This window comes from Schistocerca nitens, chromosome 1, assembly GCF_023898315.1.
Source record: "Schistocerca nitens isolate TAMUIC-IGC-003100 chromosome 1, iqSchNite1.1, whole genome shotgun sequence".
In the NCBI taxonomy this organism is placed as follows: domain Eukaryota; kingdom Metazoa; phylum Arthropoda; class Insecta; order Orthoptera; family Acrididae; genus Schistocerca; species Schistocerca nitens.
In genome coordinates this window covers 928236375-928262050 of record NC_064614.1, presented here as the reverse complement: position 1 = coordinate 928262050, position 25676 = coordinate 928236375, and the positions used below count along the sequence as shown (strand labels likewise).

The 25676-nt window shown below is 42.0% G+C and overlaps 1 protein-coding gene across 2 annotated transcripts in view; it reads left to right on the top strand.

Moving 5' to 3' along the window:
* The window catches only part of LOC126193149 (uncharacterized), a 229521-nt gene that overhangs the window by 12886 nt on the left and 190959 nt on the right, over window positions 1-25676 (top strand). The window contains exons 1-2 of one of the 2 annotated variants that reach the window (XM_049932663.1): window positions 15508-15549; window positions 17530-17898. In XM_049932663.1, coding sequence (XP_049788620.1) covers window positions 15518-15549; window positions 17530-17898 — 401 coding nt within the window. In that variant the 5' untranslated portion in view covers window positions 15508-15517. Of the gene's footprint in view, window positions 1-15507; window positions 15550-17529; window positions 17899-25676 lie in introns of those variants that run through there. The other variant, XM_049932664.1, reaches the window with a different exon arrangement.

Below are 25676 nucleotides of genomic sequence, written 5' to 3'. Positions count from 1 at the left end.
GAGGGTAGAACAGCCAGGTGCAGTCAGGAGGATAGACTGAGGGAAAGGAGAGGAGAGGAGTGGAAAAGGAGAGAAAAAGAAAGACTGTGGCTGTGTTGGTTGAATTGAAGGCTGTGTAGTGCTGGAATGGGAACAGGGAAGGGGATAGGTGTGTGAAGGACAATGACTAACAAAGGTTGAGGCCAGGAGGGTTGCAGGGAGAGCTCCTACCTGCTCAAGTCAGAAAAGCTGATGTTGGTAGGAAGGATCCAGATGGCACGTGCTTTGAAGCAGTCATTGAAATGAAAAACATCGCGTTGGGTGATGTGCTCAGCTGCTGGGTGGTCCAACTGTTCCTCTTGGTCACAGTTTGTCAGGGGCCATTCATGCAGACAGACAGCTTGTTGGTTGTCATGCCCACATGGAACACAGCACAGTGGTTGCAGCTTAGCTTGTAGATCACATGACTGGTTTCATAGGTTGCCCTGCTTTTGATACTTGTGACGAGACTGGATTAGTTGGTAGAGGGGGGATGTATGGAACAGATCTTGCACGCAGGTCTATTACAGGGATATGAGACATGAGGCAAGGTGCTGGGAGCAAGGAATGTGCGGGGATGGATGAGGATATTGTGTAGGTTCTGCGGGTGGCGGAATACCAGTGTGGGAGGGGTGGGAAGGATAGTGGGTAGGACATTCCTCATTTCAGGCCACAATGAGAGGTAGTCGAAACACTTAATGGAGAATGTCATTCAGTTCCTCCTGTCCTGGATCCATCCTACCTGCACCAACTTTTCTAAATTGCTCTGGTGGATTCTCTCCTTGCAATGTATCCTACGTTTCTATAACCCTCTTGGCCTCAACCTCCATTATTGTTCTCTACCCACATCCCCTTTTGTGTTGCCATTCCAGCACTACACAGTCTTCTATTCCACCAACGCACCGACATTCTTTTTCCTTCTTTCCTTTCCCACTCTCCTCCCTCTCCCCTACCCCCCACCCCTACCCCATCCTGCCGTCTGTCTAACCTCCTGACTGTATCTAGCTGCCCTACCCTCTCTCCACTTCTGTATGCTCCCACAAGCAGCACTTTACCACCCTTCAGCCCTACCTTGCTATCCCTCCCCCTCCCAGCCTCTTCCTTACCCCCCACCACCCAGATTGCTTCTCCCGTCATGCACAGTTACTTGCAGTCTGACCTCGCCAGCCAGAGACTCTGTGTGTGTGTGTGTGTGTGTGTGTGTGTGTGTGTGTGTGTGTGTGTGTGTGTGTGTTTTGTCATAGTCAAAATAATGCTTTTTGGCGAAAAAATTACTTGTGTAGCAGTCCTTTTGTTGTTCGTGTTTGTGACTCAACATTTCCACTATACGGTGAGTAGCAATTTATCCTTTTTATAATATTGTCATTTGTTTATATGTATTAACTACAGTTTGAAAATAACAGTAGTGACAGTAAAGTTAGTGCTAGAAATGCAAAAGGTTTCCCTTATTCAGAAGTGAATCTTACTCCTGCACAAATGGGTGCATAATGAAATAATATTTGCTTGAAAAATTCTATTGAATGCATAAATTTCTCAGTTTATTCAGTTATTAAATTTAAATGACTAATGACAGAACTGCCAGTGGCCTTTCCGCAATGGTAACACTGGTTCCTGTCAGATCACCAAAGTTAAGCACTGTTGGGCTGGGCTTGCACTTGGATGGGTGACCATCTGGTCTGCCAAACCCTGTTGGCAAGCAAGGTGCCCTCAGCCCTTGTGAGGCAAACTGAGTAGCTACTTGATCGAGAAGTAGTGTCTCCGGTATCGTATATGGCTGGGATAGCAGTGTGCTGACCACATGCCCTTCCATATCAGCATCCAGAGATGTCAGTGGACTGAGATGACATGGCGGCCAGTTTGTACCTTTGGGCCTTCATGGCCCATTTGGGTGGAGTTTAATTTAGTTTAATGACAGAACCAATCACATAAATGGCCAACATGTAGTCATATTTGTAAGAGAGGGCCTGATGGCACAATGAGATCATGATAAATAAATATTTTTATTGAAAAAAATATTTTCTTAAACCAAATGACTTTACTCATCGCACAGTGAGACATCATGAATATAGTTCATTAAACATAAATTAAGTAATCGTGTGTATAGTTTCATTATGAGTAAGTTGAGGGATCGACTTTATCTGATAAACACATTAGCAAAAGAAAAACTAAGCTTACTGTAGGGAATGGAGACAATTAAAGAGATTTGTTTATCTCTACCAAGTAGACCACTATTTGAAGGTGATTAGTGTGGTTAGTGTGTTCCTGGAGAACACAGCATCAGTGGAAACAAGTGTGATGGGAACTGCATAAATAACACATTCATGACAGACTTGCTATTGTCACACATCTTGTGGTCCACATGGATGCAAAGTAGAAGCTTCACACATAACCAGATGCAGCATTTTTAGATGAAAAATGTGACAAAGAAGATGCAGCACTTTAGGCACTAAAAGTGCTGAAAAGGTTCCAAATGTAAATGTGTATTATGGAATGTATGTAGGAGTTATTAAAACACAAACCTCCCAAGGGAATTCACTCGCGCGAATGCTTGTGAAACACCTCACAGAACATTCTGTATAGTTCAGAAAAATGTTGAAACAAATAACATTCAAGACTTAAATCTTTTTATTTTTGGAGTGAGACTTCATCTATAATCATTCAGCAAATGTTTTTGAATAGAGAAGTTATGTTCTACAGCAAAAGACCCAATATGTGCACATCTTTAACAATAATCAATATTCTTGTTTGTTTCTGCAGTCTCAACATCACGGTTTTTCGCTAAGATTTGCCTGAGTTTCTGTTCTCCAGTACCTTTAAGTGTACCCTGTGTGTCAAAATGGTTCATGTTGCTTCTTTTTTGAAACACCCTTACACCAGTTTTCTCATGGTTGTTTTCAGGGAAGTGTGTCCATGCATGTCATAAAGCTTGACATATAGTTCTTGTTTATCTGATAGGTCTTTAGCTTTTCTTACTGCTGAAGAATCATCTCACAAAGCGCCTAAAAATCTGCATACAGCTTGAAAACGGTTGAAGATAAACACTACTGCTTTCAGCTATTTACCCATAAAAAAGGAATGTTATAAAGGAAGTTTTAAGGCTTTGTTTAATGCATGCTATAAATTATTCTTTTAATACCTCTCAAACTCGTTGTTGATATGCCTGTGAGGTCACATATTTAAAGTTGCGAACATAGACTTGAAACTGGGAAATGCAAGTAACAGGTGAGGAGCTTCTAGAATGAGGGTGTACTGATTTGATACTGCTTGGCAGATTAAAACTGTTTCTTGCTCCATGATTCAAACCTGGGACTTTTGCCTTTTGTGGACAGGTGCTCTGCCCAATGAGCTAGTCAAATATGACTCATGATGTGCCCTCACAGAGGTCCCAGATTTGGGTCCTGTTCTGGCAGAAAGTTTCAATTTGCCAGGATGGCTCCCCTTAGCACACACTTTGCTGCAGTGTGAAAATTTATCATGGAAACAATCTCCCAGACTGTGCTAAGCTATGTTGCCATAATATCCTTTCTCCTAGGAGTGCTAGCCCTGCATGATATGCAGGAAAACTTCTGTGAAGTTTATAAGGCAGGAGATGAGGTACTCCAGAAGTAAAGCTGCAAGGGCAGGTTGTGAGTCATGTTGGGATAGTTTAGTTGGTTGAGCACTTGCATGTGATAGGCAAAGATCCCAGGTTCGAGTCTCGGATTGGCACACAGTTTTGATCTGCGAGGAAGTCTCAGATCAGCACACACTCTACTGCAGAGAAGAAAGAGTACTAATCCTGCAGAATAAATAGAAGAACTTCTGCAAAATTGGAAAGATAGTAGATGAGGTGTTGGCAGAAGTAAAGCTGCGAGGGCAGCTTGTGAGTTGTGCTGGATAGCACAGTTGGGAGAGCACTTGCCTGCGAAAGGCAAAGGTCCCTGATTCAGGTCCCAGTCCAGCACAAAGGTTTGATCTGCCGGGAAGTCCCATGTGAGAAGCTTCATCTGCATGTACTAGCCATACTTGAACACTATATCAAGCCACAACACCAAACATGTATTGTTGAAACATTGTCGTACGGTGACATTGTCTCTTTTTTTCAAGAAAGTAAGTCAATAAAAGCAAGGACTTCATTTACCTTTCAGGGGACCTAGTGAAATGTTCAATTCATATTTGTTCTGCCTGTCAGTGGTTTCATCTAGAATAAAATACATTGGGTCATTACTAGTACTCATTTGATTTGTGACACTGTTCAAGTATCTATAGATCACATATCTATAGATTTAGAGAAAGATTAATAGCCGAAAGCTATAATTGTGTGTCTTTTGGTTGTGCCTATCGCGACTCAGCATCTCTGCTATATGGTGAGTGGCAACTTTGCTTCTCTAATATTGTTACATTCCATCCTAGATTTTCCATTGTTTCATTTAGAGAAAGCTTTCGACAATGTTGACTGGTTGCCTCTTTGCCCCCTGCAGGCCTAGAAGCTAGAATAGGTCCGAAGTATTCCATGTCTGTCGTAAAAGGCAACTAAAAGGAGTCTCTCACTTTTCAGCCCTATGAGTGCAGGTCCCATTCTATGGTTTGACCTGCAACTTTCAAAATTCTACAGAAGTATGGGCCATATGGGGAAGAATGCCATACGTGATGCACGAGTTACCCATAGTGCCCTTAGATTCGATCTCCTGAATATCTTGTCATGGGTTTGCATCTCCACCTGCAATTCATCTATTTGGGCAAGGACACTTTCCGCGGTATGTCATCTTCTTCCGTTGCCCCCTGTCCCCTTTCGCCCCCATGACAATATTGGATTTTTCTGCGCCCAATATCCAGCATGGTAGCCAGTCCGTTGTGGGGCTGTCATGTACCCATTAGGTGGTAGGCCCCTGGCAACACAGGGATTGTGTCTGAGCTGTAAACTCCCCATGTATGCCAGGGAGTAGATGCTTGTCTTCCTTAGGCATCAGAACTCCTGGCAACAGCCATCTTGCCAGTTGGCCTTTGCTGTGGCTAGGTGGTGCCCGTGGGGAGAGCCCCTGATTGGAGTGAGTGGCATCAGGGTGGATGACCCATAATGAAGCAGACTAAGTCATCTCTTGCTGGTGACCGTACAGCACCAGCAGTCTCCAAGAAGGGCAAGATCGAATACAGTGCTGACAGGTATGATCCTAAATCATTTCCCTCCCTCGCTACACCATGGGAGGAATGTAGGGCTACAGAACGGAGTGAGCCATATTCGCTATATTCGTCCGTAGCAAGAGTGGTGCGGACTCCTTTCTACCTACAAAGCCTCAGTTTTTTATTGAACACGTTGAGGATAAGTTTGGAGAAGTGACAGCATCCCCAGCCCAATCCTGAGTGTTACTCGCCTGTGATAAGCTGGGCGATATTCCTGTTTCTGTCACTCCCCAGAAAAGCCTCAACATGGTCCAGGGGATCATTTCCCATCGCGATCTCCTCTTGCAGTCTGACAACGAGCTCTGCGCCAGTTTAGAGCGACGGGGTGTTCATTTCATCCAGTGTGTTTACAGGGGACCCAAAGACAACAGGGTTGCTACCAGTCCCTTCATCTTGGCCTTTGAGGGTGATTCATTGCCCGAAAAGGTCAAGGTGATGGTTTACCGCTGTGACATTAAACCATATGTTGCTCCCCCTATGTGAAGTTCAGGCACATGTCTTCCCACTGCACTTCCAGCACCACATGTCTTGACTGCGGTCGTCCACTGCATCCAGATACACCACGTGCGCCACCTCCCACTTGCATCATCTGTGGAGAGCACCACTCCCCTGCCCACCAGACTGCCCAGTACTCCAAAAGGAGTGGAAAATCATGAAGTACAAGACCCTGGACTGATTGACTTACACAGAGGCTAAACGTAAATTTGAAAGGTTACACCCCATTCAGTTGACGTCGACATATGCTGGAGCAATGTCACCATTGCCATCCCAACTGCCAGTGATTCCTCACTCTGTGTCATAAGCCGTGGGCCCTCTGGGCCACTAGAATACATCTGCCCCCTTGGTGGTTGGGAGCAAATCTTCCTCCGCTGCTATCAAAGCACCTACTTCGGGAGCAACACCCCCTCTCCCCCAAATACAGGGGATATCAGTCTCCTCCTCCTTGCTGGAGAAGTAACAACCTCCTCCGGCTCCTCTCGTGCGATTCCTTGGGCCCCTCTCTTCCAAGATCTCCACTAATGCCACAGCGGACACTCGCCAGTGGCTCAAGGAGCCAAAAGCTGCTGGAGGACGAGCTTCACGGTCTTCCTCCGTGCCGGAAGCTGCTTCGGAGAAATCGTCCCAGCGTGCCCCTAAAGAGAAGCGAGAGAGCAGGCAAACTAAGAAGTCTGCTAAGAAACGGGCCCTCTGGTGACCCCAACACCACCACTCCCTATCAATTCTGCATCTGAGGATGCGGTGGAAATCTTAGCGTCCCCTGCAGACCTGGATCTCACTGATGCCTCATCCACCATAGAAATGGCTACAAATACTCAATTGGTGGCAGCAGGTGACCCTGTGGCATAACCTGCCTCCTTGAGCACTTAATGCCTTCCCAGCCTCACGATAACGTCATCCTCCAGTGGAATTGCGGTGGTTTTTTCCACCACCTGGCTGAGCTACGGCTACTGTTAAGCTTTACACCTGCTTTCTGCATTGCTCTCCAGGAAACCTGGTTCCCGGAAATGCGGACTCCTGCCCTTCGCAGCTATAGGGGATATTATGAGAAACATAGTGACTATAATAGAGTGTCAGGTGGAGTTTGCGTCTGTTCTGAACTCTGTATGTAGTGAACATGTGGCCTTTCAAACCCTTCTTGAAGCTGTGGCTGTCAGGATAAGGACGACACAGGAAATAACTGTCTGGAACGTATATCTTCCTTTAGATGGTGAAGTACCCCAGAATGCATTGGCTGCACTGATTCATCAACTCCCTAAACCTTTCCTATTTTTGGGAGATTTTAACACTCATAACCCCTTGTGGGGTGGCACCGAGCTTACTGGCTGAGACAGAGATGTTGGAACCTTACTTTCTCAGTTCAAATTCTGCCTCTTAAATACAGGTGCCCCCACAAATTTCAGTGTGTCCCACGGCACAAATTCGGCCATTGATCTCTCAGTTTGCAGTCCTGGACTTCTCCCATCTATCCACTGGAGAGCACATGATGACCTGTGAGGTAGTGACCACTTCCCCATCTTCCTGTCACTGCCCCGGTGTCAGGCCCATGTACGCCAGCCCAGAAGGGTTTTAAACGAGGCAGACTGGGATGCTTTCACCTCTGCTGTCACCATTGAATTTCCCCCACATGGTAACGTTGATGTGGTGGTTGAGCAGGTAACTACAACGATCGTTTCTGTGGCGGAAAACATGATCTCTTGTTCTGTAGGGTGCCCCCGCCGAAGGACAGTCCCTTGGTGGTCGCCGGAAGTCGCTGAGGCAATTAAGGACCATTGGCGAGCTCTACAGCGGCATAAGCACCCTGGAGCACCTCATAGCCTTTAAACGGCTCCGTGCCCGCGTTTGCCAGATTATCAATAGACAGAAACAGTAGTGTTGGGAGAAATACGTCTCAAGCATCGGGTGCCGTACGTCACCTTCCAAAGTCTGGGGAAACTTCAAATGAGTTTTTGGGTACCGGGTCCCAACAGGTGTTCCCGGTGTTTAACATAAATGGCACGTTATCTACCGACGCAAGCGCGATTGCCGAGCACTTTGCTGAGCACTATGCTCGAACCTCTGCATCAGAGAATTACCCCCCAGCCTTTCACACTCTCAAATGATGGATGGAAGGGAAAGACCCCTCATTCACTACATGCCACAGTGAACCCTATAACACCCCATTTACAGAGTAGGAGCTCCTCAGTGCCCTTGCACATTGTCCCGACACAGCTCCTGGGCCAGACCGGATCCACAGTCATATGATTAAACATCTCCCGTCTGACTACAAGTGACATCTCCTTGTGATCTTCAACCGAATGTGGTGCTATGGCGTCTTTCCAATCGCACTGGCAGGAGAGCACAATCGTACCAGTGCTCAAACCTGACAAAAGCCCACTTGATGTGGGTAGCTATCGGCCCATCAGCCTCACCAACGTTCTTTGTAAGCTGCTGGAACTTATGGTGTGTCAGCGGTTGGGTTGGGTCCTGGAGTGATGTGGCCTACTGGCTCCGTGCCAGGACAGAATTATGCCTGTGTCGCTCTACCACTGATAATCTTGTGACTCTTGTGTCTGACATCCGAACAGCCTTTTCCAGACACCAACACCTTGTTGCCGTCTTTTTTTGATTTTCGAAAAGCGTATGACACCACCTGGTGACATCATATCCTTGCCACATTATACATCTGGTGGCATCATATCGTTGCCACATTATACGAGTAGGGTCTATGACGCCCGCTCCCGATTTTTATCCACGATTTCCTGTCACTTCGTACTTTCCGTGTCCAAGTTGGTGCCTCCCATAGTTCCCCCCACATCCAGGAGAATGGGATCCCACAGGGCTGTGTATTGAGTGTATCTCTATTTTTTTGTGGCCATTAATGGTCTAGCAGCAGCTGCAGGGCTGTCCGTCTCACCCTTTCTGTATGCAGACGACTTCTGCATTTCGTGCTGCTCCACCAGTACTGGTGTTTCTGAGCGGTACCTACAGGGAGCCATCCACAAGGAGCAGTCATGGGCTCTAGCCGACGGCTTCCAGTTTTCAGCCGCAAGGTCATGTGTCATGCACTTCTGTTGGTGTCTTACCGTTCATGCGGAATCAGAACTTTACCTTAATGATGATCCACTCACAGTAGTGGAGACATATCGATTCTTAGGACAGGTTTTAGATGCCTGATTGATGTGGCTTCCTCATCTTCGTCAGCTGAAGCGGGAGTGTTGGCAGCACCTCAATGCCCTTCGCTGCCTGAGCAACACCAACTGGGGTGCAGATCGCTCTACGCTGCTGCAGCTCTACAGAGCCCTTGTTCAATTCCGCCTTGATTATGGGAGTGTGGTCTATGGTTTGGCGGTGCCCTCAGCATTGTGTTTACTCAACCCAGTGCACCACTGTGGCGTTCGACCAACGACGGGAGCTTTTAGGACGAGTCCAGGGTGACCAGCATCCTAGCGGAGGCTGGAGTCCCTCCGTTGCAGGTCAGGTGTGTGCAACTGCTCACCAGTTACATCGCACAGGTTTGTAGTCCTTCTGCCCATCTGAATTACCGTCTCCATTTCCCACCCATGACAGTTCATCTCCCGCATCGGCGGCTCAGGTGAGGGCTTACAATTGCAGTTCGCTTCCGATTCCTTCTATTGGAACTGGAGTCTTTGCCTTTACCACCTAAACTTGAGGTCCATTTGCGTACACCTCCATGGTGTACACCTAGGCCGAGGCTTCACCTGGACCTTTCACGTGGCCCAAAGGACTCAGTTCACCCCGTGGCTCTCCGCTGTCACTTCCTCTTGATATGTACCGAGGCCATGAAGTGGTTCAACTGATGGCTCGATGGCTGATGGTCATGTCGGCTTCGCGTGTATCCATGGAGGACATATTGAATTGCTTGATGGCTTGTAGTGTTTTCACTGCAGAGCTGGTAGCTATATCTCATGCTCTTGAGCAGATCCGTTCATGCTCCGGGGCGACCGTTTCTTCTGTGCACTGACTACTTGAGCACCCTACAAGCTATCGACCAGTGCTACCCTCGTCATCCTTTGCTAGTGACCATACAGAAGTCCATCTATGCCCTGGAACAGTCCGGTCGTTCAGTGGTGTTTGTGTGGACCCCAGGACCCATCGGAATCCCAGGCAATGAACTTGCTGACAGGCTGGCTAAACAGGCTACACGAAAACTGCTCATGGAGATTAGCGTACCAATAACTGACCTGCATTCGTTTTTACGCCGCTAGGTTTTTCAGCTTTGGGAGACGGAATCGCACAACAAACTGCGTGCCATTAATGAGACTATGAATGTGTGGCAGTCCTCCATGAGGGCCTCTTGCAGGGACTCTGTGGTTCTCTGCCAGCTCCGCATTGGCCACGCTTGGGCAACCCACAGCTACCTCCTGCGCCGTGAAGACCCGCCTCAGTGTCAATGCGGTGCCTGGTTGACAGTGGCCCATATTCTGGTTCAGGTCCGACTTTGACTGCCCTGTGACAAAATCTTCGGTTACCGCACTAATTGCCACTAATTTTATCTGACAATGCCTCATTTGCTGATTTAGTTTTACATTTTATTCATGTGGGTGGGTTTTATAATTTGATCTAAATTTTAGCGCATGTCCTTTGTCCCTCTGTGTCCTCCACCTTAGTGATTTTAGGGTGGCGGTTTTAATGTGTTGCAGAGTGGCTGGCTTCTCCTTTTTATTCTCAAGGTCAGTCAGTATGGTAATATGTTTTGTCATTTTAATCTCTTCTACCTGTTTCTTGCGTTTCTGTGGTTTTCTTCTCCCCTTTTGTCCATTTAAGTGTTTGTTGTCCTTCTGTCGTTCTTGTGGTTTTTCCTTTCTCTCCATTTTGTGTTGTCAGTCTCACTTGTTTTATTCCTACCCTTGTGGCATTGTTTTATTCAGAACAAGAGACCGATGACCTAGCAGTTTGGTCCCTTCCCCCATGTTTTAAACCAACCAACTGCCTCTTTGAAATTCTGAAGGTAGCAATGATAAAATTCAGGGAACAAAATCATAGTTATAATACAGGCCTATTCAAAAAGAAGGAACAGCTTTCAAACTTTTATTGTTTCCAAACTACAAAAGATAGAATCACAGTTCTAACGTTCCTGGAAAGAGAAATTCAAATTTTTATGTGTTCAATGTAAGCACCATGTATGACACCACAAATATCAAAATGGTGGCTCATTTCCTGCCATACACGTAGCAGCTGTTCTCTAGTTATCGAATTCACAGCTTCAACAACACAATGTTGCAGACTTTCAAGAGTGCCAGGCGTAGGGTGATAAAAATGCAGACATTTACGTAACCCCACATATAAGTCACAAGATGAGGTCTGGAGATCTGGGAGGCCACCGGCAAAGAAAATCATCTTCTGTTCCTCCTCTTCCAATCCAACATCCCAGACCTCACACCTTGTGACTTTTGTCTGTGTGGTTACTCAGTTATAGATTAAGCACAATAAAGCAAAATAAGGAGTAATTTGGAAAGTAAATTAAAGTTCAGGGATAAGAATTTAGCAACTTTGAAGTTTGCCAATGATTTTGTAATTCTCTCAAAGATGGCAGAGGACTTGGAAGAGCAGTTGAGTGGATGGGTAGTGGATATTATAAGATGAACACTCAACAAATCTAAAACAAGGGTAATGAAATCCACTTGAATCACACCTTTTTATTCCCCCCATGCCTGACGCTCTTGAAAGTTTGCAACGTCACATTTTTGAAGCTGCAAATTCGACAATGAGAGGCCAGGTGCTTCATGTGTGGCAGGAAATGAGCTTTCATTTTGATATTTGTCATGTAACACATGGTGGTCACATTGAATGCGTAATAATTTCAGCTTTTCTCTTTCCAGGAACATTGCAATTGTGTTTCTGTCTTTTGTAGTTTGGAAGCAATAAAAGTTTGAAATCTGACCCTTCTTTTTGAATAGCCATGTAGTTGAACATTGTGGAAGGTAGTGAAAGAGGGTTGTCTATTCCCAATGATGCTCATTTGTAGATTAAGCACTCTGTAAAGCAAAATAAGTAGTAATTTGGAAAAAAATTAAAATTCAGGGATAAAAATGTAACAACTTTGACTTTCGACAGTGACTTTGTAACTCATTCAGACATGGCAGAGGAGTTGAGTGAATGGGTAGTGGGTATTATAAGTGTAACATCATCAAATCTAAAGTAAGGGTAATGAAATACACTTTAATTAAATCAGGTGATGCTGAGGGGATTAGATTAGGAAATAAGAACTAAAAATTATTGATGGGTTTTGCTATTCAGGCAGCTAAATAACTGATGATGGCCAAAGTAGAGTGGATATAAATTCAGACTGGAAATAGCAGTAACATCACTTCGTTAAAAGAGAAGTTTGTTTGCTTTGAATTCAAATATCAACAAGTATATTCTGAAGGTATTTGTTTGGAACATAGTGTTGCACGAAAATGAAACTTGGTTGATAAACAGTTTTACAAAAGAGAATAGAAGCTTTCGAAATGTGGTGTTACAGAAGAATGCTGAAGTTTAGATAAATATACCGGGTGATCAAAAAGTCAGTATAAATTTGAAAACTTAGTAAACCACAGAATAATGTAGATAAAGAGGTAAAAATTGACACACATGCTTGAAATGACATAGGGTTTTATTAGGGAAAAAAAAAAGTTCACAAATTGTCTGACAGATGGTGCTGGACAGCAAAATGTCAATGACTGTGCATGACAATCGTGTATAAAAGGAGCTGTAATGAGAGAGAGAATCAGATGCGGCAGCAGTCGCAGCATGTTGATGTTACCTGAAAAGGCGCTTTTAGTGAAGCTGTATTATTGCGCGTGACGTTTGGTGATGATCGTGTGTTCAGCCGCCACTTTCGTCATGCTTGGCCTCCCAGGTCCCCAGACCTCAGTCCGCGCGATTATTGGCTTTGGGATTACCTGAAGTCGCAAGTGTTGTGATCGACCAACATCTCTAGGGATGCTGAAAGACAACATCCGATGCCAGTGCCTCACCATAACTCCGGACATGCTTTACGGTGCTGTTCACAACATTATTCCTCAACTACAGCTATTGTTGAGGAATTATGGTGGACATATTGAGCATTTCCTGTAAAGAACATCAATTGTGCTTTGTCTTACTTTGTTGTGCTAATTATTGCTAGTCTGATCAGATGAAGCGCCATCTGTTGGACATTTTTTGAACTTTTGTATTTTTTTGGTTCTAATAAAACCCCATGTCATTCCAAGCATGTGTGTCAATTTGTACTTCTCTATCTACATTATTCCATGATTTATTCAGTTTTCAAATTTATACTGACTTTTTGATCACCTGGTACATTATACAATGAGAAGACACTGAACTGAATTGGAAAAAGAATTATTGCACAACCTGATTAAAAGAAGAGATTAGATGATAGGATGCATACTGAAACAGCAAAGAATTGTATTTGGTAATGGAGGGAAATTTGGAGAATAGAAGTTGTTGGCTTTGAATACTGTCAGCATGTTAAAACAGATGTAGGTTGCAGCAGTTACACAAGGATAAAGATACACTATGTGATCAAAAGTATCCAGACACCCCCAAAAACATACATTTTTCATATTAGGTGCATTGTGCTGCTACCTACTGCCAGGTACTCCATATCAGTGACCTCAGTAATCATTAGACATTGTGAGAGAGCAGAATGGGCCACTCTGCGGAACTCGTAGACTTTGAACGTGGTCAGGTGATTGGGTGTCACTTGTGTCATACGTCTGTATGTGAGATTTCCAGATTCCTAAACATCCCTAGGTGTATTGTTTCCGATGTGAAGTGGAAATGTGAAGGGACACATACAGCACAAAAGCGTACTGGCCGACCTCATCTGTTGACTGACAGAGACCACCGACAGTTGAAGAGGGTTGTAATATGTAATAGGCAGACGTCTATCCAGCCCATCACACTGGAATTCCAAACTGCATCAGGATCCAAGTACTATGACAGTTAGGCAGGAGGTGAGAAAACTTGGATTTCATGGTTGAGCAGCTGCTCATAAGCCGTAAGTCATGTCGGTGAATGTCAAGCAGCACCTCTCTTGGTGTAAGGAGCATAAACATTGGATGATTGAACAGTGGAAAAACGTTGTGTGGTGTGAGGAATCACAGTACACAATGTGGTGATCCCATGGCAGGGTGTGGGTATGACGAATACCAGGTGAACATCATCTGCCAGAGTGTGTAGTGCCAACAGTAAAATTCAGAGACAGTGGTGTTATGGAGTGGTTGTGTTTTTCATGGAGGGGGCTTGCACCTCTTGTTGTTTTGTGTGGCACAATCACAGCACAACCCTACATTGATGTTTTAGGCACTGTTGTTCTTCTCACTGTTGAGCAGTTCGGGGATGGCGATTGCATCTTTCAACACGATCGAGCACCTGTTCATAATGCGCGACCTATGGCGGAGTGGTTACACGACAATAACATCCCTGTAATGGACTGGCCTGCACAGAGTCCTGAAGTGAATCCTATAGAACACCGTTTTGGAATGCTGACTTTGTGCCGGGCCTCACCGACCAACATAGATACCTCACCTCAGTGCAGCACTCCGTGAAGAATGGACTGCCATACTGCAAGGTACCTTCCAGCACCTGGTTGAACATATTCCTGCAAGAGTGGAAGTTGTCATCAAGGCTAAGGGTGGGCCAACACCATATTGAATTCCAGCATTACCGATGGAGGGAACCACGAACTTGTAAGTCATTTTCAGCCAGGTGTTCGGATACTTTTGATCACATAGTGTGCTTGCAAAGGGTTGAACAACCTGGAGAGCTGCATCATCCTTCTCTTCCATTGAAGACCACAGCAGGGACTGAAAGTATCTGCTCTCATCAGGAGCAGATTTTCCAGTATCTTTCTCTAGACATGATTTGATAATGAGATTATTGAGCTTTGGAAGGAAAGCATAGTCTTTCAGTAAATGGAAGAACGAGCAGCAATTGTGAAGCAGGAAATGTTGTTCCCTGGAAGAATGCCTTTCTTGCCATAGTGGAAGACTGAATCAGTTTCCCATCTAGCAGTGAACAGCAGTGTGTGGTGATTTAAGCAGATTATGTTGATGTGTGTTTTTGATGTCAGTTATATTAGTTACTAATTTCTGTATTCCGTTACCACATTTAGTTGAAATTAAACACTCCCAAGTGTGTCTGGGCACTTTGTTGCCATTCATTTGAAAGGTGCACTGTAGATCTGATATAATTCTGCCAAACACCCTGTAGTTGCATTTTGTGGCATTGTTGGGCAGACGGAATGGGGACTTGCCTGGTAGTAGTCTGCCTGGCTAGAAATTTTTAAATTTTATTCATGTAAATAATGCATTTGGAGATACTTTTTTATTTTTTCCCGTTTTTGTTATTGATTTACTTGCAGCTTTTATTAATGTTTTATTAATTTTCTGTGGCATACCTGACTCTGTGTATCTTTTAATTATTTATTTTGGATTGTTATTCACTATACATCAAGTGTCAAAGCATTTCTTCCAAATGCATTATAGTAGTTTTGCTAGTTCAGTTGTATAAAAAGGTTGTGTGTAAACTCCATGTTTTCCAAAAGAAGTAAGTCACTAGAAAGATAAGACTATTCCCAAATACCTTTCCTCTCTATCTGAAAATCTCTGATAAGAGGAGGCGGTTAATGAAGAGACAGCAGATGAGCTTTCAGCCTTACAAGTGTCAAAAGAAGTAAGTCACTAGAAAGATAAGACTATTCCCAAATACCTTTCCTCTCTATCTGAAAATCTCTGATAAGAGGAGGCGGTTAATGAAGAGACAGCAGATGAGCTTTCAGCCTTACAAGTGTCAAACAGGGTATTCAATGATATACTGAGCCTCAAACTGCTTCTGCTAGTATGGATTGGTGATGAGAGAGGCACCACTGGAAAGCAACTTGGGGTGAGGGAGATAAGTTGCTAATTGAAATATAAAACAAAACATGAAAGTATTTCAATGCAGTGTCATTATTTTCACTTGGGTAACACAAATTTTCAGACATAACTCTTCTGCACAGAAGTGCACTTGTGGTGCATTGGGACCTAACTGTTTTTATTTTTACAATTTTTCTACAGCCAAAGTGCCGGACAAACTTTTGAATATAAGCCTTTTATGAGAAACTCTTTGAAACGAAATTCCAAACATTCAGCGGTGAATCTCAAGGACAGTTAACAAAATCTGTCATAAATGAGATAAAGATACAGAAAAAGGAAAAGATGAAACAAAAGGTGATGACAGTGAGAAGATGTGCAACACATTCATGGGTAGAAATGTTTATTTAATGTTTTTGTTGCATGATAAATCATTCACAGTCATCCAAATAGAAAAAAGAAATGTGCGGCACTTAAAAATCTTAGATTTACACACAAATGGTACTATTCATCTTGAAACACATAGTTTAGACCAACAATACTGTTTTACACTATTCTATAATGCAGTTTGTTTAGGAAAGGAGAACTACTGAGAGAAGTGTACAATACGGACTGTCCTATTCCAGCTGTGAGGTTTGGCAGCGGTTCTGTAATAGCTTTTTTGGTAATAAAATCATAGTTTTTGCTTCCTATGATCACATCGAAAGTAAAGTACATTGGTAACATCTATTAAATCATTTTAAGTGTTATGATTATAATAGAGGGAAACATTCCACGTAGGAAAAATATATCTAAAAACAAAGATGATGTGACTTACCAAATGAAAGTGCTGGCAGGTCGACAGACACACAAACAAACACAAACATACACACAAAATTCAAGCTTTCGCAACAAACTGTTGCCTCATCAGGAAAGAGGGGAAGGAGAGGGAAAGACGAAAGGATGTGGGTTTTAAGGGAGAGGGTAAGGAGTCATTCCAATCCCGGGAGCGGAAAGACTTACCTTAGGGGGAAAAAAGGACAGGTATACACTCGCACACACACACATATCCATCCACACATATACAGACACAAGCAGTCTTTCCGCTCCCGGGAGTGGAATGACTCCTTACCCTCTCCCTTAAAACCCACATCCTTTCGTCTTTCCCTCTCCTTCCCTCTTTCCTGATGAGGCAACAGTTTGTTGTGAAAGCTTGAATTCTGTGTGTATGTTTGTGTTTGTTTGTGTGTCTGTCGACCTGCCAGCACTTTCATTTGGTAAGTCACATCATCTTTGTTTTTAGATATATTTTTCCTACGTGGAATGTTTCCCTCTATTATAACCATATCATTAATTTGAACCCAACAATTATATATATGCGCGCAGCACACATACACCTGACTTCAATCTCTGGCAACTGTAGCCCCACTTCAGTTGCCAGAGACTGCAGTCGTGTGCATGTGTGTGTGTGTGTGTGTGTGTGTGTGTGTGTGTGTGTGTGTGTGTGCGTGTGTGTGTGTGTGTGTGTGTGTGTGTGTGTGTGTGGGTCGGACATCTATTTTTGACGAAGGCCTTGCTGGCCAAAAGCTTATTTGTGACAGTCTTTTTGTTGTGCCTGTCTGGAACTCAGCATTTCTGCTATATTGAGTAGCAACTTTCCTTTTCATAGTAAAAATACCAGAACATAAAATATGAGATAGTGTCCATATAATCGTAATGAATTCACTTACAAAATTGAAATCACAAGCAAGAACTGTCAAGCATTAAATAAATACTCAGAAAACTAAAACAACTTTTTTGCTGAAAGACGTGGAAGAAATTTTTAATAATGTTAGAATGAAAGTCTAAGTATTACCCAAGAATTTAATGTTTCCCTTTGGAAGCCATGGGGAAGAACATACAAAATATAAAAACACATTCATTACACTAAATTAATACATGTGGTTTATTTTTCAGTTAGCTTGGTGTTGTTTGAATCTAACAACAACATCCAATGAAAAATGTAATATTTTGTTTATCCTCTTTTTTTCAGTCATGTGTTACACAGTGAAACAGTGAGGAAGACAATGAATGGAAATTTTTTGCCACATTCTGCAGGCAAGCGAAAGAAGCGTCATGACCATAAGCAGTGTGTTTATCTGGAAGAATGGCTAGAGAAGTCTAGTCAACAAGTTCATACAGCGAGGCCACATTACGGGGGCAGAGATGATGCCAGCCCTTCAGGTTACTGGCCACCACCACCATCTTCTCGACGCCTATTTGCTGCTCTCTCAGATCCTGCCGTGTGTCGCTACTCTGCTGTCCCAATGGGCTATTCTCTGGAGCCTGTACTCTGTCAGGTTTACCAGCCACCACCTCCATACCACCCAATACAAGTGCAACACTGCAGCTACCCTGCCAGGTTAGTGTCTACTTTATGCCCAAAATTAAGGTTTCAAGTAAGTTAACTAAGTGGAATGTGTTCTTTGTCATTTGTTCTTCCTCCCTTTACTCAAAACACATTTCTTTTATTCTCACAAGATTTGGTAATATGATAACATACAGCAGTCCTTGTCATAAGTGGAAATACATGTGCCACCTCCTTTTTACGTATTTCATTTTCCTTTTATGGCCCTTTTCTTCATCATATGGTAACTGTTGCACTACTCCAGTCGTTCATGGTTCCAAGTAAAATTCTGATTAAATTACCATATGTGACAACCAGTTATTACATTCTCATCCACTGATTGTTCTTATATTTATGGTGCAAACTTGAGGTTTGTGTTATGTTCATAAGGCAGTGGTTGTTATTGTGGTCTTTAGTATGAAGACTCGTTTGATGGTGCTTTCCACACTAGTCTGTCCTGTGTAAACTTCTTCATTTCTGCATTAATACTGCAACGTATCAGATGGACCTGCTTGCTATAATCAAGTCTTGGTTTCCCTCTACAATTTTTGCCTCCACACACCTTCAGTTTCCAAATTAATAATTTCTTGATGCTTCAGGATGTTGTATCAGCAAGTCTCTTCTTTTAGTCTAATTGTACCAGAAGTTTTTTTTCACCAATTCAGTATCTCCTCATTAGTTATCCACTCTACCCCCATAATCTCCCTCATTCTTCTGTAATGCTACGTTTCAAAAGCTTCTATTATCTTCTGGTCTGAACTGTTTACCGTTCACTTTTCGCTTCCGTACAATGCAGCACTCCAGACAGATACCTTCAGAAAAAAACTTCCTAACACTTAAATTTATATTCAATGTTAACAAATTTGCCATTTGCAGAAATGCTTTCCTTGGTATTTGCAAAGTTGCATTTTATATCCAGTCTACTTCAGCCATTGTCAGCTACTGTGCTGCTCCAGTAGCAAAACTCATCTACTATTTTTAGTGGCACATTGCCTAATTTAATTCACTCAGCGTCATCTGATTTAATTTGACTACATTCCATTACCCTTGTTTTATTTTTGTTTATATTCATTTTATAATTTCTTTTCAAGAAACAATCCATTCTGTTCAATTGCTGTTTTCAGTCTTTTTCTATGTCTGACAGAATTATGAAGTTTCTGCAAATCTCGAAGTTTCTATTGGAACTCCCCAAACTGTCCTCTGTTGCTTGCTCAGTATACAGATCAAAGAACGTTGAGTATTCACTCCTCTCTCAACTGCTGCGCCTCTTTCATGTCCTTTGTCTATTACAATTGCAGTCTGGTTTTTGCACAAGTTGCAGATAACATTTTGCTTCTTGTATTTTATCACTGCTACCTTCAAAATTTTGAAGACTAGATTTCAGCCAGGATTGTCAAAAGGTTTCTGTAAATCTACAAATGATGTATACATACATATGCACCCATAGGTTTCCATTGATCTTTTGATTATTTTGTCAATAATTCATCTCAGTGTTTTGAAAGCATGACTTGCTGAACTGATTGTTTCATAATACTCACACCATTCAGCACCTGCTTTCTTTAGAATCAAAGTTTTTACATTCTTCTTGAAGTGTGACAGCATTTTACCTGTCTCATATAATTTACAAATGAGATGGAATAGTTTTGTTGTTGCTTGCTCTCCCATGAATCTCAATAACTGTGAGGGGATGTTGTCTCCTGCAGGTGAGCTGTTTCATCTAAAGTTTCTCAGTGCTCTGTCAAATTCTTCTCACAGAATCATATCCCCCATCTCAGCTTCACTTGCTTCCTCTTCCCTTTCCATAATATTGTCATAAAGTTCATTTCCTTTGTACAGCCCTTCTGTATATTCCTTTCACCTTTCAGCCTTTTCTTCTTCACTTAGTAATGTGTTGGCAGCTGAGAGCTCTTAGTGTTCGTACAAATGCTTCTCTTTTCCCCAAAGGTCTCTTTAATGTTTCTGCTGGTGGCATCTGTATTTCCTTATGCATGCTTCTGTAGCTTCACATTTCTCCTCTAGTCATTCCTGTTTTGTGAATTAGCGCTTTCTTTCAATTTAATTTTTTTTATGTCTCTATCCCCCTTTCTGCACATTTCATTTTCTACATTTTTATATTTTCTCCTTGTGTCAGTTAAATTCAGTATCCATTATGTTATCCAACGATTTCTATTGCGCCTTGATTCTTGCTAGCATGATCATTTGCTGCCTTCTTTATTTCATCTCTCAAAACTATCCATTTGTATTCATTTCCTCCATTTCAGGCAGTGCATACTTTGAAACTCTTTACAATCTCTGTTTCTTTTAACTGACCCAGGAGCCATCTTCCTAACTCAAATCTGAAGAAATTTATTTATTGGTATATACACAATAGTCAGTGTTTGCGAGTCATTGTCAGTCTACATACACATCTTGAAATTGTGTGTGGGACACTTAATTGATAGAAGAAAATGACTTATGACTTCTTTAATTATTAACTTAGGTATATAAGTTACAATATGAAGACCATTTACAATTTATTTTGGAACTGCACATTGTTTTAGCCTTGATTCAACTTACGTATCTGGCCTTGGAGCTGTTCTGTGCTCTGCTAGGCTTTATTGAAAAAGGGTTTGCTGGTATATACAAAAATTATTTTTAATTTTGTGTAATCTAGACTGAGAAATCTATCTCAATTTCCATTTCTAATTTGTAAGTATGGAAAAAGGCCTAATTTAATGCATGTATGCAATGTGTGTGGAATTTTTTTAATTCTTGAAGTGTGTGTAGACTAGGGAAAATAAATGTGTGCTCAGTACAGAATCTTTGACAAAAAATTTAGGTATTCAAAACAAAAGTACTTCTTGTGATGTTTTTTCGTTATATGACTCTTCATTTGATGCCAGAAAGATACCTCTAATGGGGAGAACATGGCAAGTGCCATAATCCAGTTTTGTGGAAACTTTCCCCAGTGGAACAGGATAAAAATAAGTGAACACCCATCTTATCCACAGATAATGTATCATTTCTGAGAAAATGGTGGCCACAGATTTTGAGGTAGTCTTATGTGCCTTTTAGCTCTTAACACATTCAACCAAAGTAGTGGCGCAGTGGATAGTGTCAAAGGTTAACACTTCTGCACCCCATGGTCGAAATCTCGTTATTGTTTTTATTTTATTTATTTATTTATCTATCAGAGTGTTCCTTCATTATATGACTGGAATTTCATGGATAAAGATAGAATACCAACCTGTTCATTGAAAGTAATTCCTCCAAAATGTACACTGCTTTGTCAGCCCTGTGACGTATACTTTTACAGGCAAACAAAATGTTTCACCTGAAAACTGCAGAAATGCACAATAGAGCAAAGGGATATCGCAAGTAGACATGACAATAAAAATCCATGCATTGATTCATTATCAATTGCAAGCACCAGTTTTTGAAAAAATCATCGGTTATGTGTCATTTGCTGAGAAATTATTGCCAAAGCTTGAAATCTTCAGCAGTGTTAATGAAGTTTCGTTTCCAAGTGAGATGCATACAAAGAAATGTGACTTTCACAAAACTGTCTTTTGCACGATACACATGGCATTCAGGATTTCCATGTTTTGTATGTTTGTTTGATCTGTATCATCAAAGGGAAAGCACCAAATGTTCATGAAGAATAAATACAGGGTCAGGCATTTAAAACTTTTTGTCAGAATATTTTGCGAAATACACATCGGATTAAAAAAAAGTGGTAATAGGCATTGTTCAGCTTGAAGTGAAGCCCTCCATTAATATAATGCCTGACCTCCCTGCACCACCTCTGGGGGCGGGAGGGTGTGACTGAAATCTTAAACTGGAGCCTCTATTTTTTAATGCAGATTTGGATTCTCCATGGAAAAAATTGCAACTTCTGTATGAAACATTTCTTTCGTTTCGTGATAGATGGCGCTGTAATCGGCAAACATGGAAATGAGGTGACAATTGTTGCAAAATGGTACTATCTCAAACAAATGCACATCCAATTAAGGCAATCGAAGTACTTTATTGCTATTTTTGATAATTCTATCATGTGACACCTCCCACAGTCGAATGAAGCACAGTTAGTGATCATGTGCTCAGTCTGCAGTCAGATTGTGCATGTTACTTTAATAATTCAGACTGTACACATCTTTTTGCAATTGTTCCATGATGTTGACAATTGCAGAGAAAGCCAATATCATTGTCACGTACTTTGAGGCTTATAGAAATGTTGACGAAGTTTGTCAAAGGTATGCTACTCTGTTGCCCGATAGGAATGTTCCGTCTGCAACAATGTTTTGCAATATTGACTACCTGTTTACTGAAATGGGAAGTATTAAACCTAGAGAAAGAATCTGATTACTATTTGTGACAAACAAAAGTAAGGCAGTGAATGTTTTAGCTGCAGTTGCCGCAAATCCTCACATTATTTCTCGACAAATTGTGAGCGGTACAGGAATTTTGCAAAAAAGTGTTTTACACATACTACATGCACACAAATGGCATCCATTTCATTTATCCTGCATCAAGAACTGCAGGGTGATGATTATCACAATTACCTGACTTTCAGCAACTGGACACAGGAACAACTGGCAGTCAATGATAATTTCATTTCACACATACTTTTCTCTGATGAATCAAATTTTATGAATCGTGGTCAAGTGAATTGACATAATATGCATTAGGATTGGGCAGTGGTGAATCTCCTTTGGACAAGGCAAGTTGAACTTCAACGCCCATGGAGTGTCAACTTTTGGTGCGATGTTTTAGGTATGCAGGTAATTGGCCCATACTTCAGAGGCCCACACATTCACCCGATTTGACTTCTGCTGTTTTTTCCTGTGGGGGTGGCTAAAAGAGAGAGTTTACATTGATGTATCAACAACCCCCAAAGATAAGCAGCAGCAAATTCACAATGAAAGTGCAAACATTAGCACAGAGACACTAATACATGGCAGATTGTATTCGTACACAGAGCTGCAATGTGCATTAGAAACAATGGACAACATTTCGAACATTTGGCGCACTAAACACTTGTGAGAGGCAAGGGACTCACAGTAATCAAGCACCCCAAGATAGTGAGAGGCAAGGGGTCTCACCAACATCAAGCACCCTGAAGGGAACATGCTACTATTATGTGCACATCGTCACCCAGGCTAATACAAAATGTAGTCTAAGAATGCATTGCGGGAGGTTATGAGAGTAGAAGGTGTCACATGATAGCATTTTCCCAAATATCAAATAATGTACATTGATTTTCCCAATTGGATGTGTATTTTTGTGAGATATTACCATTTTGCAACAATTGTCACCCTCATATTCATGCATTCCGATTACAGTGCCATCCGTCATGAAATGTAGGGGTTCCTATTTAAGATTTCAAAGTCACCCCCCCCCCCCCCCCCCTCTAGTCCCCGGGGTGGTGCATGGGGTTGAGCGTTGTGTTGATGGATATCCCTCTTCGAGGTGAACAACGTTTATTACCACTTCTTTTTAATCCGATGTGTATTTCACCAAATATTCTGACAAACAGTTTTAAATGCCTCACCCTGTATAAGAATAAAATATAAGCATTGATATAAGAATGAAATATAAGACTGCTGGATTTTAAACCCTTGCTAATATCTTACACACATATATTACATAATAAATGTGTGACACTTATTGTGAAACCCAGTTGTAATCATACAATTAATATAATGCCCTGTATCCCCTAACTAGACAAGAAACATTTGAGTAGTAACCTTCTGTGGGTATATGTAGATTAAAAAATTAAAAAAAATATATTGGATTTCAAACAAGGGCCACAAAAGTGTGAAAGTGCAAAGCTACCCACTGCACCACCACTTTGGTCAGCCTTATTGCATGCTAAAATGCATCTAAATTGCATCAAAACTTTGACCATCATTTTCTCAGAAACAGTGGAGTACCTACAGATAAGCAGAGACTTGAGTACGCTTATTTTGATCCCTCTTACACTGAGCAACGTTTTTGGGAAACTGGGTTAGGGCACTTGCTATGTTCCCATTTTAAGCATGAAAACCCACATACAGTGCCATGAATTGGTGCTCTTCAGTGATACTATATTATTATTATTATTATTATTATTATTTTTCATGATGTATATCATCTGTGAAAATTTATGACTTATTTTCTCTTTCTGAATATCCATTATAATTTGTGTTGTAATATTTGGCTAATAATTTCTCAGAATTCTTCTTGAAGCTTTGTAAGTTCCTATTTAATATATCTTCATTTTTGCAGTCGGCTGATGTTAATACATCTTGTTAGAATTATTGAGCTGCCTTTTCATTATAATCATTCTTTTAACATGGCAACTTCCATAGCATAGTGGTAGCATTTCCGCCTACCACGCAGTGGGCCCGGGTTTGATTCCCGGCAGGGGACTGGGTGTGGTGTGTCCTTCATCATCATTTTCATCATCATTGACCCGCAAGTTGCCGAAGTGCCATCAACTAAAAAGGACTTGCAATATGGCAGCCGAACTCCCCCACATGGGGCTTCCTGGCCAACAATGCCATACGATCATTTCATTTCATTCCTTTAACATAAAAGCTTTCTGCATACGGTGTTGCATCATATTGCAAAGAAACCGTCACTAAATGAAACTGATGTTTTTGAGACAGTTACAGTGGATTTCCTTAATCCAGAAAACTTTTATGAGATTTGAATGATATTCACTTACATCACCACTTTCTATGGTACACAGTTTTGCATATCACTCACACACACACACACACACACACACACACACACACACACACACACACACACACACACAAAAACAATTTTTTGTCTATTTGTCAGTTAAAATGTCATTTGTGATAAGAAATTTGTTGTAAATATTGCTAGTTAATTTCTCCAACTCAGAAAAAATTGAAACAAACTAATAAAAAATTTCATTATGATGGTAATTAATACAGGTAGAGGTGATACTTGTTGAATTAACCAACACAGTATTAGTACATGGTCCGGTCACATTAATGTGACCTTTGCCTGTGTTTGATGTCAACGTGCAGTAACCATTCACAGATGGCAGGTGGCAGCACTAGTAGTGGAGGATATATAAAGCATGTCTGGGGATGCAGAAAACAGTGCAGCCATTGTCGTAATGCCAAAACAGAGCGATTTATCCGATGTCCTAAAAGGGCAGGAGCATTTGCTTTTGGGCCAAGATTGGAAGCATTTGCGAAATGGCCAAGTTTGTACACTGTTCATGTGCCACCGTGACTAAAGTACAGGGTGGAGAAAAATTATGTCACGAAATTTTAACCCTGGATAGCCGATGCCATTGGTAACCAAAATTACTAATTTTGTGTAGGTCGACAACGCACAATTTTTAAAATACAGAAAACTTGGTACCACGCACTCTGATTGGCTGCAGGATTGCCCTGTTTCCAGGTGCTCTGGATAATGCACGACCGTGAATGCTTAGCCTGCCAGAGATCGCGATGTATCCATGGCAACCCGCCTGCTCGGTGGTAGCACGCCAGCCTTCCACTCTGGGGCCTGGGGGCGAATCCACGGGGTTCCAACACATCCATTGTAGTTTTATGATAAGGCATACTAGGAACAAACTGTCAATAGCTGTTAGTTCGCGTACAGAAAGTAATTGTGTTGGCTCTGAAAAGGGCCTTTTTTGTAGCTAGGACATTGTTTACTGAAAGCAGGTGCTCAAACTGGCGACCCTCTGATGCGACACAAGCTTGGTAGTGTCGAATGTTTTGCTGAACTCTTTCAAAGATTTCCGGCTTTACCATGATGTGTTTGGCACCATGTTGAATGCGATC